At 49.3% G+C, this 16,116-nt stretch overlaps 1 protein-coding gene across 1 annotated transcript in view; it reads left to right on the plus strand.

Annotated features, from left to right (window-relative positions):
- Positions 1–16,116, plus strand: part of LOC119434113 (uncharacterized) — a 247,470-nt gene that overhangs the window by 218,061 nt on the left and 13,293 nt on the right. Inside the window, exons 10-11 of the mRNA XM_037701433.2 lie at positions 6,731–6,876; positions 10,324–10,405. Of these exons, the coding sequence (XP_037557361.1) occupies positions 6,731–6,876; positions 10,324–10,405 (228 nt within the window). The remainder of the gene's footprint in view (positions 1–6,730; positions 6,877–10,323; positions 10,406–16,116) is intronic.

Consider the following 16,116-nt stretch of genomic DNA (forward strand, 5'->3'; position numbering starts at 1 on the left):
TTTAATTTCATTAGAAGCTTTAATTAGAAGCCAGCGTTTCGATACAGCACGTTACAGCACGATACAGCACGATATACGCGAACCAGCTGTCTTGTGAATATTCGACATTACTGTGACCACACGCATACCAAAGTCGTATCAATCGCAAGCGTCGTAAATATAACTGCATTGTTTGGTCATTACGCCTGCTGACATATTCCATTACCGCGGTTATGTTACGAAAACATCGCGAATGCAATGATTCAGTGGCTGTCAAGTTTATCCCCCAGTCTTCATTTATGGAGGCATACTGACATAACTAAGAAAAATAAATAAATGCAGTCACCGCATACACTCCTTTGGTAGCGATCTCTGATGGTCATTTAGCTAACCGTCCTATAGGTCGATTAGTTCGATTACTTCTAAGCGAACTGGTTAAGCTATTTCTACTGGAGAAAGCAAACACCAAAACGTAAAATATTTCTGTAACGTGCGGCGAAGAATTAACAAATGCGAAATATCTTTCTTCCCAAAACACGGTGAATCCCACCAGGTTTAAACGCACGCACGCGCGCGCGAACACACATACACACTCACAAGGGTTATATACAACAACAACAACAACAACAACAACAACAACAACAACAACAACAACAACAACAACAACAACAACAACAACAACAACAACAACAACAACAACAACAACTACGCGTGGTGCCAAAAATTTATCACGATGTCGTAACGGCTGCCATCGTCATATATAGAAAAACGTTTTTCGCGATTATCTGTTCAAGACTGTCTGCACCGTTCTTTTACATATATTCACAACTCTAGCTACAGCGCAGCATCGACAAGCCGTTTGAGTGCCAATGAAACCCCCTCAGAGCCTTAGAAGCCCAAAGACACGGACACAGTGAATCACAAGGACTGCGTGTGCGACGAAACGAGGCTGCGAAAATTTAACCAAATATGCGGGAAGCAAGCTCGTCCTATAACGCCCGCCCTGGCCGATCCCGAAAGAGAGCCGAATTCTCTTATCTCGCTGGCAGACGAATACGACCGAGGATCCATTCCAATAAGCCCGCTTACGAACGCTCGCTTGCTTCCGTTATATAGCTTCGTTGCCTTAGTTGCAGCCTTGTCGATCGCGTCTTTCGTGCGCGCGAAGCGACGGTCGTTATAAGTAATAAAATGTCGGGACAGTTCCTCTTATTTCCGGCCCCACACCTTCCTTTAATCCTCTTCATCTTCCCTTCTTTCTTCTCCCGCCGGCTTTTTATCTAAGAGATCTCGCCGAAGCCTCGCAAGTGTAATCGAGCGTCGCCAGTCCTGGGTGCCTCCCGCATATCGCATATCCATTGATACGTTCCTCTCTGTATCCACTTTATCCGTATTTTTCGCTATTCGCCTGCGATTCGTTTTCCTCTAGGCTGAACTCACACTGAGGCGGATATGCAAAAAGACGCGCACGTCTCCTTTTCGGTTACGTTGTTTCTTTTTGGTTTCTTTTCTGTTTGTTTCGGTTATCTCGCAGCGTCTAGATGATCTGCATTTTTTCTCCCCCGTCTCGTGCCGTCGTAACAAGCTCCGCGCGCGCGCTTCCAATCTGGGCCGGCATTCCTGCGTAGTTGGAACAGCCGAGCGAGCGGAATGGAGCAAGAAGTAAGGCGACGGAACCAGCTGGAGGCACATTTGTCATCGCGGAGACTGTTGAATAAGAAATTGGAACGAGATGGCACGAGCGGCTTCCTTTGTGATTATGCGCGATACAGTATGCGACGTGCATGCAAAGGAACATTTGGAATGTGGCACTCAACGCGGACCTTTATTTGCACCGGCTCGAGAACATTCATATTTAGTGTACCTGAACAGCAAGAAAATGACGTCACTGTCCGATTCTGTTAATGAGCGTCGTTTCGAGCACAATTATTATGCCAGAAAAGCTGTACCCACCAGCCTGTCATTAAGTACGGCTAATAACAGCTAATAACGTTTTATTGTTGTTTTCTGTATGGCAGTTTAATAGCCTCGTTTCGCAGCTCTCTCGTTCGCTCGAGACATGAAATTAAGAACATTAGAGACATACTTTTTTTTCTACAGTGCGATTGTATACAATATAAATGTTTCTGTCGTGTGAGGGGCGATAAATTCCTTTAGCAGGCAGACAACCTACGTAAGATTTTGAACGAAGACATCGTCGACCGAAATCGGCAGAAACCGCGAGAAATAAACGGGAGGAGCGTAACGCCCGTCTAACCAAGTATGTAACTCCACAAGGCGGCGCTGTGATCAATGTGACACGTACTTCGTTTACCTCTCGGGGTAACCTGCACCTTACCTGCACTACACGTCGAGTGTTAGAAGTGGACGCCGTTGGATTGGCCATTTTCTGTCGCGCGTTCTCACTTTATTTGATCATCAGGTTCCTTACCTTAACTATACTATTAACTTAAGTTACCTGAAGTTCTGCTGACTGTTCCGTTTCGCTTGTCGTTTTATGCACCTGGCTGCTTGGACCGACGTCGCGAGAACGCAGATGTCTTCCGGCAATTACGCTGCGAGGAAATCGGCGGGAAAGCTAATGTGTGCCGACGGTGTCCGGCGTAGACTCGAACGTTCGTGCAAGAGCACATACTTCGGATGTACTCATTGCGTAGGCGGCAAGGAAACAAATTTACACACCCCCTCTCCCCCACCCCCATCAAAAAGAAGATAAGGAAACAATATCGAAGTGTGGGAAACTTGACAGTAACGTACGCTGCCACAAAACACAAGCCGAAGGAAAAGGAACGTATAAGGTAGTGAAGCTGAAAGGGGGACCTGGGGAAGGGGACACATCAGGCGGACTTTAGAATAATCTGCAGCCGGCGAGCTAATTACCATACTGAAGAGCCCTTGAGTGCGACAGAGATTATAATAGAAAGCCGGGGGCGGCGAAGCAAGCAGCGGCGACTAATGAGATACGTTAAGGTTTTTCTTTCGCGGGCGCCCTAAGTGGCATTAGCAGGAACCGGCGGAGGGAGGCCAAGCGGGAGGACGTATAAGACTCCCTTTCAGAGTCATGAGCGGCAGCAGTGGCGGAGGAGGGGCGCGTTCGGGCCCCGTCATCCCCATTCAGGTGCACGTTCGGCGTGCACCTAATAACCGGGAAAGAAAAGGAAACGACCCCCCCGCTGCGGTGCTGAGAAGAAAAGATCCGCGTCGCTGGTGCGTGCGCGGGGACGGCTTGACGTTGCACGTGTCAGCCGCGTCTTGTCTCCGAGATGCGCGCCTGGCTACAAAGGAACTAGCGGGCTTTGATCATTGATTGGAGCGTGAAGGTGTCGGCGCGTGAAAACGTTGACATGCTCCCAGGACTGTTTCGAAGACGGAAGCACTTCTGCCGTATCGCGGGAGAATTTCCGTCATACCAGTGTAACTCATTAACGAGGCGTACATCCCAAGTTTTTTTGTCGCGCTACAGATAAATTTTTTTCAATTCGGACGCGCGTCAGTGGCACGTGATATCGCGTATTGACGACGACTACGAATTGTGCGATTTAGAGCTTCCGAGACCTCCAGCGCGAACTCCACTTCCGCCGAACATGTCTGAAATTATGCGCGACACTTGCTGCTTCACATGCGAACGCGCTATACGCCTGGTACGCGCGTGTTGAGTTTGTCGCATTAAGGACCTGAATAGTGTAAAGTGCAAACTAGAAATTGAGGCTTCGGATGAGAAAACGTGCACGCTACACATGTCTAATGAATAGAGGGACCAGGAAAAACAAGTTTGTTTTTTTTTTTAATCGATGACAGCTTTAAGAAGGCCTGGGCTTCGCTTTCGATCGCCGGAGGCCGTTAAAAAAACGAAGGAATGAGACCGACTAGGTGACGACGTCATTACCGCACGCTGACAGAGATCGACGGACATACTCTAATCACGGGAACGCATCCTAATTAGACTGACCATCGGCCACCGCTGGTTTGCAAACTTAATTTGCGCCATTCGGCACAAAAGGTTTCAAAGGAGCAGTGATTTTCGCCGGTTTGAAGCGATGTCTAGCGCGTGCAGTTGCATTCGTCGAACAGCGTTTTTTCAGTCTACAAGCAAATGAGTTGCGGAATGAGAGGTTTACGTTGTTGCTTAGTCATGACCTGCGTGCGTACTCTGTTGCGCGCGTAGAAGTAAACTATACGTACGTAATAGTCAGTTGCGCCGCGTACGTTTCACAGAAACCCGTGTTTACGCGAGCAGCTGACGGCGCACGCTTGCGGGAGGAGTCAAGCCCAGACCCTGCGTTCACCTCGTTGAATCGAAACGTTGGACCACCGCAGGGTAGGAAGGCAGCGACACTTTCGCCTAAAACCATCGAGAGTTGAAAAAAAAAGAAGAAAGAAATAAGATAGAACGAAAAAGTACATAAATGCGGGAACAACAGAGAATGGGACCGGATGATGGACGTGGCTAATGACAGTGTTGGCCCCGGATCCAAGCCGTCGCCCGTTCCCGGGCGGGTCTACCGTATATAAATATACTATGCGCTCGCTTTCGCGCTTCGCCCAGGTCTGCCCTCCCACTGCCGCATCGCTTGGGACCGGCGGGAGCGCGCTAGAAGCGATTATTACAGCGGCGGCAACGTTCCCTGCCTACCACGAAGAGGAGGAAAGCGAGAAGAAAAAAAAAAAAAAAGAAGGAAAGGAGGCGAGGGCAGCAAGAAGCTACGGGCATGCCGGATGCCGCCGGCAGCGGCGGCTGCCTCTCTGTACGGCGGCAAAGGCAACGCTGCAGGCAACGCTCATATAGCCTGCGGGCCTGCCTGGCTCGCTGCGGGTCCCGCTTTCGCCACGTTGGGCGCCCATACGTCGTCCCTGATGCACTTTGTGCCATTCAGTTTTGTTTCGTTCCTTTAGCGCGATGCAGTGGCTGAGCCGTCAGAGAGGAGGCGGCAGAGCCCGCTTAGAGCCCGCATGTGTGTCGCGCCGCCTGGTGGCAGATTGTATATGCGACGGTGTTTTTGTTGTTGTTTTTTGTCGTTTTTTGCGCTTTCGGTATTGCCTTCGTTTTGGCTTCGTATCGGCGCTGTTCCCCCGCGAGTCTTATTATTGCGGTCCTCCTGTGAGACGAGCCTATTTGTTGCGTAGGAAGGCTCGTTCGGCCGTGTCTGAGTGAGGGGGCTTGACGCCGAAAAAGAGGAGGGGGGGGGAGGGGGTAGAGGGAGGCATCGGTATAGGGCCATGCGGGCACCTGCTATTCGGTGCAAGCGGGCGTCAGCTGTCGCATAAGGCCTTCATGTTGTCGGCCAGCGGAGCTAACACGACAAAACTTTATTGGCCGCTGCGGCGTTTCATGAGTGGAAGGCGGAAGCAATGTATAGTACGCTGCGCGTGACGCCGGTGGCCGGTCAAAGCCGCAATCCCGCGTTCCGCGGAAATCAGCGTGGAATCTCGTCGCTCGAAATGGCGCCTTCGCCGCCGCATTGCGCGAGAGGTGCGAAGGGTGTCATACGATGCCGGGTCTGCATAAATTTACGGCTGCATCACTCTGTCGTGCGGTTCGCTTGATATTCCGTCGCGTTTTCGCCGAGTGTTTTATGCTTCGCATTCCCTTGATACTGTGGCACAAATTCACAGACACTCCGAAAGTTCATGCAAGATAGCAATATTGCTTCATTTAAACTCAATTTGCTTAAGGGACAAGGCACACCCCCGTCGTATCTCTCTTCCTCTTATTTTTTTTTATTTTTTTGTAAATCTAGAGGCGTGCTTAGGCGCAAAATATGAAAAGCGCGAAATAAGCGAATTATCTCCCCAGCTAGGAATTATACTTGAGTTTGCTGCTTAGTGGCTGGCAAATCTGTGCAGCTATTTCCGCATTTCGTAAAGCGCCGCACAATCTCGTTTAGCCAGCTAAAACATTGCCTCCGAAATTTCCGGCCCAACTTTTTTCCCACCGAATATCTCGGGAGGCTCACGCTTGCTTCAGTGCTATTCGCGCCTCTGTGGCACAGCGGTACTACGCGTGAGACGGCGGAACAGTATCGCTCAAGCTGCTGCTGGCCGTCGCCACCACCTCTTTAGCGATGACGTTGAGAAACTAAGGCACTGAGAATAAGCTAAGGCATGATATACAGGGGGGGGGGGGGGGGGGAGGCAAATGAACAGGAGGGGTTATTGAGTTTCTATCATGCGCAGTTTGCTCATTATTTGCATGCGAGATCAGCAGTAAAACGAGTTTCAGGTGGACATTTCACTGCCGCGACTCAAGAAGCCCCGTGCTGTGTAGGAATGCAAGAACTTCACGAACTGTTCTACGACTGGACCTAGAGTCTGGCCAAAGTCCTATAGTAGCTCGTCTTCGGGAAGCCGTCGACTGTCGATTTACGAAGCACCGAGAATGAGCCAGCTTCTGCCGCTCTCCCCGCTTCTCTTTGTCCCGCTGGAGAGAGCTGGCTAGAGGAGCCAATCTCGGATCACCCTCTCTGCGATTTTATAAATAAATTGCACTCTCACCCTCTCTTTCTTCGCACATCTGGCAGAATTTTTGCCAATAACTTTCGCATCACTGTCGCCTCTATACGGGCACACTGGAGACGACGAAGAACGAATATACAAGTTTACTCCCACCTAGTTTACTCCCACCTATATGTGGTGTTGTTTGGTTTCGCTGGTAGTGCGTGTATTTTTTTTTTTTTTTTTGCAAGCGAGTACCTCGACGTTTGGTGCGTTCCTCACGACAACGCCGTCTCTTCTTTCGTTTCTTGTCGTGCAGGGATCTGCAAAGCCTGACGCAAGTCATCACGGGACTGGCTCCCACGCCTCCAGTTCGACTGAGAGTCGTGAACGCTTCCGGAGACGAGGTCGCCGGCGTCGATCTCGGCGATCCGCTCTACCTGAAGGTCGACATGGAGGACGAATGTGAGTAAATTTGCGCACGCTCAGCGTTTCGCAAAACACTGTAGAATGGTCGATATGTTGTGTTAACAGCCGGTCTGAACAATGTCTGAACGAACGCACGCACGCACGGACGAATACTTAGAGCAAGTGATGCGGCAAGGTATTCAACGTCCGCTTCATTTTCGTCGGCAGCATAACATCTGCCTTCCTTGTCAGTGTTTATATCGCTCACTGTTCCTCTATCCCACTGGCAGGGGAGAATAAGCGGGAAGCGATCGAGGGAACGGGCTGGCTGCTGATTTTTCCAAGAAGTATAGGGGTGACAAGTTCTCGCGCTGACGAAGTCCCATTGTGAATTTTTGAGAATAACCATGTAAGAACAAATTTTGTTTTTAATCTGAAGAAACATTTGCCTTGTAGGTGATAAGGTAGCAGACGAGCATTCTACACTGCGACCCAGTTGAATTTCGCCTCGATGTCGGTGAGGGAAACCTGAGGGTGTTGTGGATGTCGCGAAGTCACATTACAGTAGGCAAGGCTTTGACGCTGATTGCAAGGGGTTGACTGTTTATTAACATGGAATTGGAAAGCGATAGAAGGAAAATATTTACACGGACACCAAAATACTACGAGTCAAGAGTTACAATGATTTTACAATTTAGGCTTCTTAGCCGAATCTACCCCGAATCTCCTTCCAACGGCCCTGCACGAACCTAAAGACATTCTCAACAGCACGCTCGCCCCATCGTTCATCCAATCACACTGCGGTGGGCGCAGTGCGCACACAACGGGGCTCCAGGGTGACACTATTCCGGAGTTCTACTATGTCAAGGCCGTTGCCACAAATCTTTTGCATTGCAATGCGTCTCTTGTCTCACAACCTCGCAAGATACAGTCCCCCCGAAGAAAAACACTTTCACGCACGCTGGGGCATCTGGTCCGTTCGGGGAATGTCTCGGCGTGGACGCGGTCCAGAAACGAGGGGTTGACTTCAAAGCCACGGCACTGCTTCCGGGCACCGAACGCCGGAAGCCTCGACTCACAGTCAAACCACGCGCTCTCTGTAAACCGCGGCTCCCCCACCACCCCCGACGGCTATAACTCTCCGCTGCCGTCTTGGTGTCGAACCGCGCGTCTCTTTTGACCATCCCGCATGTAGCCGCCCGCACAAACAACGCTGAACTCCACTGCCCCTATCAGAATGCAGCCGCTGCAACTGGCAGTCAAACCCACGACATCGTGCTGAGCAACATAACGATTCAGCCGTTAATCCACCGCACAGCTGCTATTAAAAAAAAAAAAATCTAGGGTTTTACGTGCCAAGGGTACGCCAAGGGTACGTGTCAAGGGTACGTGCAAAGGAAACGCAATTGCTTAAAGGCGCAAGTTTATACTGCCAAGGTGCGATCGATTCTTTGGTTGCGTTATATTTCATCGCTTCAAATAAAGATGAGCACTCGACACTTACTGAACTTGAGTGCTCGCCGAATTGCTTCAAGAATACGACAAAAAGCGACGTTGTCTCTAGGGCGGCGAGAAGGCGGAAAGTAAAACAGATAAGCAGAAATCAAACGCGTCAGTCCTGTGAATCCTGGCCGGAATAAGTTTAGGCAGTGTTTGAACAACGGCAGAAGCAAGCTGGAGAAATGCGAGCGTGGAGCACTTTGCGCAATATATTTGTTTACGTTTTTTTTTTAAACCACGGAAACGGAAGCAAACAGAAGAAAGCATGGAGTAAATCTTGCCGCTGCCTTGGTGCTGGATATCCTCACCCGCGGTGCGAAATCAAATTCCGCCTGGCCAACCCGCGTGGAAAACCGCGATATGCAAACCATTTGCGCGCGCTGGGCAGTCGAGGCAAGAAGCATGAATTCCTTGCGCAAGCGTCGGTCTCACGCACGCTGCCGGAAGCGAAGAAAGAAAGAAAGAAAGAAAGAAAGAAAGAAAAAAAAGAAAGAAAGAAAGAAAGACCTGGAGCGCCGTGTTGGCGCAGATGGCGCGTCGGTTCGTCCCTGGAGGACCACAGTTCGTTGGTCCGTTATGAATCTATGCGAGGCAAATCCCCAAACGCAGCGCGCTTTTTTTCGTTGCTTCTTTTTAGCGGGCGATACTTACACTTTGTCACATACTTTTCGCGGTCTGTCGAGTTTAGAAATACTAAACTGCCGCTTAGTTGAGTGCAGCGCGTAATTTGCCGTAACAAGTGCCGAGCTTTTGCGAATGAAAGCTTATCTGCACAACTTGGCCATTTATATTCTTCGGTCTCGACGTCCGTCGAGACATTCCTGAACCCACACGGCACCAGGCTACGCGATTGCCTGATCCTACTAATTGATTTATAACGAGATTGATTGATTGGATTTAGTGTCTTAATTTAACAGAAAGCGAGTTCTTTGACGCGCGGTTAAAGCATGCCACATGAGCGTTCTATAGCATTCCGCCTTCAATGGAATGCGGTCGTCGCGGTCCGGAATCTCAATTAATACTCATTAAATTTAGGATGATTATGCTGTCCTTCTACCGATCGAGCTATCTCTGCGCTCGGAATAAGTTTAGAATTTTTATGCGAATGAGAATAAAACGTGGTACGTTTCTCGCACATGCTGACTCACATTTCGATAAGTGGCCCCGTTGCAATAACAGCGCAACCATACGATGTCGTAAGTGGCACAAAAGCGTCACTGGTTTTATTTTGAGCCATCTGCGGCGACTGTAAATATAGTTTCGAGGCCATCCATGCCTTTCTTGACGCTGTAAGATATTACGGTTTGGACAGTGGGCATTTTTTTTTTTACCGTTACGTGCTTCCCCTCTTCCCTTCGCCCTCATGGTCATCCATGTTGTTCCACTTTCCGCCTTCCCATTTCTGCAAAGTAGCTGCATGACTAGAAGAATGAACCTCAGGTCGAGCCATTTCGTAAACCTTACGGAAAATTCGGCAGATATGGCGCGTATGATATAAGTCAAACAGATTAAAAAAATAGAGAGAAACAGAAAAGAAAACTCTCTCAGACGAACAGCGTTGTACACGCATATTGCCTAACGGCATTCACACATAACAAGCATAACACAATACAAATTGAAAAAGAAGAGCATACGAACAAAACACCTTTTCATCTTTATGATGATCGTATAGTGTACACCCACCTATTTACACCGCCCTCAAGAAATGTTTTCAAGCCTAATGGAGCGCATTTTTGCATGGCGCTTCTATAAACAAGAAATGTATCCGACCTAATGTCATTATTGACTGTATTATGCCTACATATTACTAAACGTTTATTTTTAATCTCTCTGTGTACTATACTGTGCGTAGACCGTCTCCCTCCCTCTTTCTCTCAGTAAAAAAAAAAAAAATACTTCCTATATGCTCTCGTGGCAACGTGCGACGCTGTTATATCACCGAGAGACGCCAAAGCTTGTATCCCCAACCACGTCCTCACCGTTTCTTTTTATTCCTTATTCCAGCCGTGTTTGGGATCTTCGGGAGCTCTCTCACAGCGCGCAGCGGGGAAGGGTCGGAAACCATACTGCTCCTGGACGACAAAGGGTAAGGCCGTTTCTTTTATTGATAGACGCGTGCAGTCATATGTGATGCATGCACTTCAGCACAAAGGATTCCAAGTCCCCGTTATTTCACATTTGACGTTATTTGTGTCGGTCCGGCACCACGCAGAACCACAGGCGAATGGCTGAAATTGTCTTCGTGCAAAACCAGCCTAGAGACCAGAATCGGACCAGAATCAAAAAAGATTAGAATCCGAAGATTAGACGAGAAGATCAGAATCGTGTATTACTGCGACCGTAGTTTAAATCCCAAAACTGTATTCGCGGTGTCTTTCCTTTCTGTTACGGCACCGTCAGGTCACGTCCTTGTTCTTAACTTCACTTTCGCTATATATAGAGAGCAAAGACGTTTGAGCAGGGCCCATCGACGTTGACTATTCAAGTAGTATTGGAATAGCCGAAGCGCGGCATGAATGAGGCGTGCCGGGCTCCTATCACGCGCCTCTTTATCGACACGCTGCGCCTTCTGCCGGTGGCGTCGTGAAGTCCGCGCATACGTACCACATATACAGTGAGCCAAAAGAGCGATGAATTGGGCTTGTTGGTCGCTGTTCGTAGTTTCCATTTGCGCTGTGCGCTTAATAGAGATATTTAGAATGGGGGACCCAAGAAAATTGTGGGCCGCAAGTGCGCATGCGCAGAACCCAAGCCCGTCTTAGGGTTCTTGCGTTCGCGTTGACCCAAGACCCAAAAAATCGATAACTAGCGTGGTCGGCTTTGGGTCGCCCTCGTGGGCGACGACAAATCGCGAGATAGCCAACAAATCCGTGCGAGACGCAGTCATCCAAAGCGTTACATCGCAGGCGGTAAGCATGACTGCTATTTTCTTCTTCTTTTTTTTTTTACTTTTAAGCACCTTTTTATTTTACCCCACTGCGGCGTCCCGAGCGTTCGACCCAACGCTATCTGCGTTTGACTCAGTTCTCACACTCTGCTGCTCCTTTCAATCCGAGAGCAGCCTACCCAACACTGCTTGGGGCCCCAGAGTCTTGGGTCCCTATTTCTAAACCTCTCTAATGACGAGGACGGGAACAAAGACGACGACAATGGATGGTGCGCAAACTCATAACTGGTTTTATTCGTATCTTGTGACGTGTCATATAAAAGTTAAGAATCAAATAGGCGGAGGGCATGGGAAATGGTCGAAAGAAGAAGGGAAAAAAAAGCAAAGGAAACAGCCAAGAAATGCAAGATAAACCACAGCCGCCGATGCCTGCCTGAGCCAGTAATACATAATATAGATTAGTGTGGACCATCCTGTAGCAATGTAACAAGGATATCAGGGAGATCAAAGCTTTGAAGCAATTTCGTTATCACGCCCTCGTTACAGCCCACGAAAGCGGAAATCGCATTCCTACAGCACGATCTACACTAATGTGTGTTATGTACAACTGGCTCGCAAAGACATCGGCGGTTGTGTTTAATCTTGCATTTCTTGGGTATTTCCTTAGGTTTTTTTTCCTCGTTCTTTCGGCCCTTTCCCATTCCCTCCGAATATTTGATTCTTAACCTTTATATGACACGTCACAAGATACGAATAAAACCAGTTATGAGTTTGCGCACCATTCGTTGTCGTCGTCTCTGTCAATGCCAAGAGTGATGTTCGCTATAAAACAATACTTTGCCCACGACCACTTGCGATAGAACTTCTGTTCCTGCGACAATGATCAATCTCGAGCCGGACACTCTCACCATCGTGCTATCTCGCTGCTTTAGAGCATGGCAATTTATACCGGACCTTTCTTGCACCACGCAGACTCTCAAAGGGGTGGCGTGAGCGCGTGCAATTAGGAGGTCATAACCAGCAATACCGTAGAGGACAGAAACGATGTAGTGCGCATCGCATTAACAAGCCGGATAATATTATCCGTGCGTACGAGCATGATTTTACGATCACGCGCATTCAAATAGCTAGTCAAAGGTCGCAAAAAATCACAATTTGGAGCAACCAACAACAACAACAACAACAACAACAACAACAACAACAACAACAAAAGTTACGCAGAATAAGCCGGTTGGGCCAATTAACCTAAAGACGGCTCAGCGCAACGCACGCCTGCATAGTGGCGCAGCAGAACGCTCAGGGCCGTTAATTTCTGCTAGCTAATTCGAGAAACGGGACGTTACAGAAAGAGCGGTAGAGGGAAGCACAAGGGAACAAGCACTACAACGGTAGCATGCAAAGCATACCAGTGCGTGGCTCGTGGCAACAACGCAAAGAGCGAGGTAGGCGAGTTCGCGCGCGAACGCAAAGGGGCGCGGCTCACTACGTTGCTTGTCGCTGCGTGAGCATCATTGGCTCGGTTCTGCCTCGCAGCGGAACATGCTTGCTCTTTGCTTTCAATTCTACGCATACACGCGGTGTAGTCTACATAGCAGAACACTGCTGACTTAATTGGTAGGCAAAATTGTACACGTATTCATTGTTTCTCCTCCACTGTTCTGTTCTCCCTCGTTGTCCTGCTGCGTTTCTTTCTTTTAAAGCGAATAGCTTTATTTAGCTCTTTCGGACGTTTTCGCGGTTGGTCGTTGGTCGGATTCAGCAAAGAAAACGCTCGTTCGCTATCTTGCTCATTATTTCGTTCTCTGTCTTTCTCTCTCTTTCGTTCGTTCACTCGTGAGTTCTTTTGGGTTCTTCGCTTGCATTGACAATAATCGTCGATGATTTTCCTGAACAATGTTTCTTTCTTTCTTTGATTGCGCATGCCATCGCGACCAATAGCGTAGGGGCCACAGTAGCAGCCAAAATTTAGGTATTCTAGCAGTAACGGTTGAACATGACGGCTAGGAAAACTGCAAATCAATGGGTACTATGTTTTTTTTTGTGCATTAATACTGAACGTAGCTCGTAATAATATGTACGCGCGTTAGCTAATCCTTGCCCTCGGTGAGGAATGCGCGCGCTTAATTATTTCTCGCACCGGTTGTAAGATACGGATCATCGCAGCGCCTGGTTGTGTCACGGCTTCACGCTCTCAGGAGCTAAAAGGACACTAGAAATAAAAGTATGTTGAGCACATGTTTGGTGCTACACTATGCCAAAGAAAGCACTTCTCACCGTAAGAGGAGGTGTGGTAAGAGAAAAACGAGGCAATAATGACAGACGTAGGGTGACGTGACCTTGAAATTCCCCCACCAGTTCGCCGTGCCACTAAATGATTTTGACGACGTCTGCTCTTTTTTTTTCTCTTTTTTCTTTCTTTTTATCGTTGTTAGGTATTATTAAGTACATTACAAAAAGAGAGATATCGAGATAGCAAGGAGAGGAAAGGCAGAAAGATCAACCAGACGAACGTCCGGTTTGCTACCTTAAACTGGGTGTAAAGGAAAGGACAACGAAAAAAACAACAACCTGTACTCGAGATTTGTACCAAAAAACGAACTTTGGCCGTGTTTTCTTATGTTAATCAACATGTCACCGTGCAAACTGCCGAAAAGAGAGCTTTGAAAGCATACTTATTAGTCTAAATTGATTTAGTGTGGTTTTTAGCGTCCCTTTATTAGTTGTGATGCTCCAGTGTGCTTCTTTAGCGTCCCTTTATTAGTTGTGATGCTCCAGTGTGCTTCTTTAGCGTCCCTTTATTAGTTGTGATGCTCCTCTGACGCGTGACCATCCACATACTTTCCAAATTGCGCGACAGAATTGCAATTCTCACAAAGCTTCTCTTATCCAGTGAAAAGCGTAAATTATACTGAAAGAGCGTATGGAGGGCTTACGCTGCAAGCCTACTTCACATCGCGACGTCATGCCACTGTCGATGCACGCTTTGCGGGGCCGGAGGGCTTCAAAGCAAAATACCGAACACCGGCGTTAGCTCTTCTTAATAACGGCAGGCTTGCGTCGGACACGAAACGCGCCCGAGAACCGCTCGCGTAAAAAGGACCTAATAGCGGATCTCGGAACACGCAGGCCGCCTGCCACGCTATAGGACCGCCGAAAGCAGCAACCAACCAACACGCCAGTGACGACGACGATGCTCCAGGGAAGAGGGAAAGAAGGGAAAAAAAAAAGGAAAGAAACGATCCGGTGCACTATCACGCTGGCGACCCCTGGTGGTGAGAAAAGAGGAGACGTAAAAGAAACACTCCCAAAACGACAAGAACGGAGAACGTTACAATCGGCGCACGGGGCTGCCTTGGCTGCGTGCCCCGTCTTGGCGTGCGCGATGCCTGCGGGAATGCTCGGAATTCGGGGCAGGGCTGAACATCGCATCCCTTTGCGCCGTGCCATGTCGTCTCTTCCTCTCTCTCGTCGCTGGTCGACGCGTGGAGTTCGAGCGGATCTCTCTTTGCTCTCCCAGTCGTGTACCCGGGAGCGACGCGAGAGCCGCCGCGCGCGTTCGTAGAGTACTCTCTTCGGCGAAGGGAGCCTTATGGGGCAAGAAAAGGAGAGGGGGGAGTTGCTACCCTGTCAGGGCCGGCGTGCAGCGCACCGCCGGAGGCCACGCTGCCTTTCCGCCCGCCGTTTCGAAGCGCCTAGACAGCCTCGTATATTATATCTCACGCCGTGCCCCCGCCGGTATTAATAACGCGCTCGTCGTGTACGTCGCTGTCACGTGATGACGTTGCGCTTGTCAGGGATCCGTCAAGAGGGAGTTGAACCTCTTCCCCCTCGTGTTCTAGCTCCGGGCGCATGCAAAACGTGCCCCACTTCGCTCCGTTCGCGGCACGTAGTGCCTGGCGGTCGCAATGTTTGTTTTGCCCCGATTCCCGTCTCGTGTTTCTTCCGCTCGGCGCGTCGGCGATGACGTGCGCGAAAGGTGAGGGCTGGGCCACGCGTCGTCGAAGGCGATCTTGTGCGGAATGCTTCTTTGTATTTCTATGTACGAGTTCTGGCCTTGCCTGTAGCACTCAACACCCCCCCCCCCCCCTCCCCCATCTGGGATGACGGGCCATCATCGTCCCGTAGAAGACGTAGCTCAAAGTCTCGTGCGCACCAACGTGCGCTTGGTAAAGGAAGGTGCGTTTTTTGTATCCGGTACAACAGTGCTGAGCGCAAGCAGCAAGCGGCTGCCGCGCTCTCGGTGTCTCAATGTTGTGCCTTGATGCCCATCCAAGGGAGTAAGTGAGGTAGCACAAAACGGAAAGATAACGTTATTTACTTTCGTAGGTTACTCCTTCGCCAAATCATTTGCAATTCCTCACCAGAGAAGCGTTGGTTATTAGCGGTTGTGCTCGTGTCGTTAGGCGGCCTTGTCCTCGCATGTGTGAATGAAGGTAAACGTGGCGACGCTATGTAAGCACTTATTTAGCGTTCGTGTGTAAACAAAAAAATTATGGGGTTTTACGTGCCAAAACCACGATTATGAGGCACGCCGTAGTGGGGGACTCCGGAAATTTGGACCACCTGGGGTTCTTTAACGTGCACCTAAATCTAAGTACACGGGTGTTTTCGCATTTCGCCCCATCGAAATGCGGCCGCCGTGGACGGGATTCGATCCCGCGACCTCGTGCTCAGCAGCCCAACACCATAGCCACTGAGCAACCACGGCTGTTCGTGTGTAAACAAGCACTGCAAAAGCTTATATTGTGCCTTCGTATATCGGGCTAGCAAAAGAGCAAGCAAGCTTCTCTACTTGAGAAGGCAAGCTCACTTCGGCGAATTATTCATGCCGTCGTTCACACTCGGCGTAACCACAAAATAATCCTCGCTTCGGCGAAAGGCCGGATCATGAGAATGAACATTGCTCCTTG

Source organism: Dermacentor silvarum, chromosome 11, assembly GCF_013339745.2.
Source record: "Dermacentor silvarum isolate Dsil-2018 chromosome 11, BIME_Dsil_1.4, whole genome shotgun sequence".
NCBI lineage: Eukaryota > Metazoa > Arthropoda > Arachnida > Ixodida > Ixodidae > Dermacentor > Dermacentor silvarum.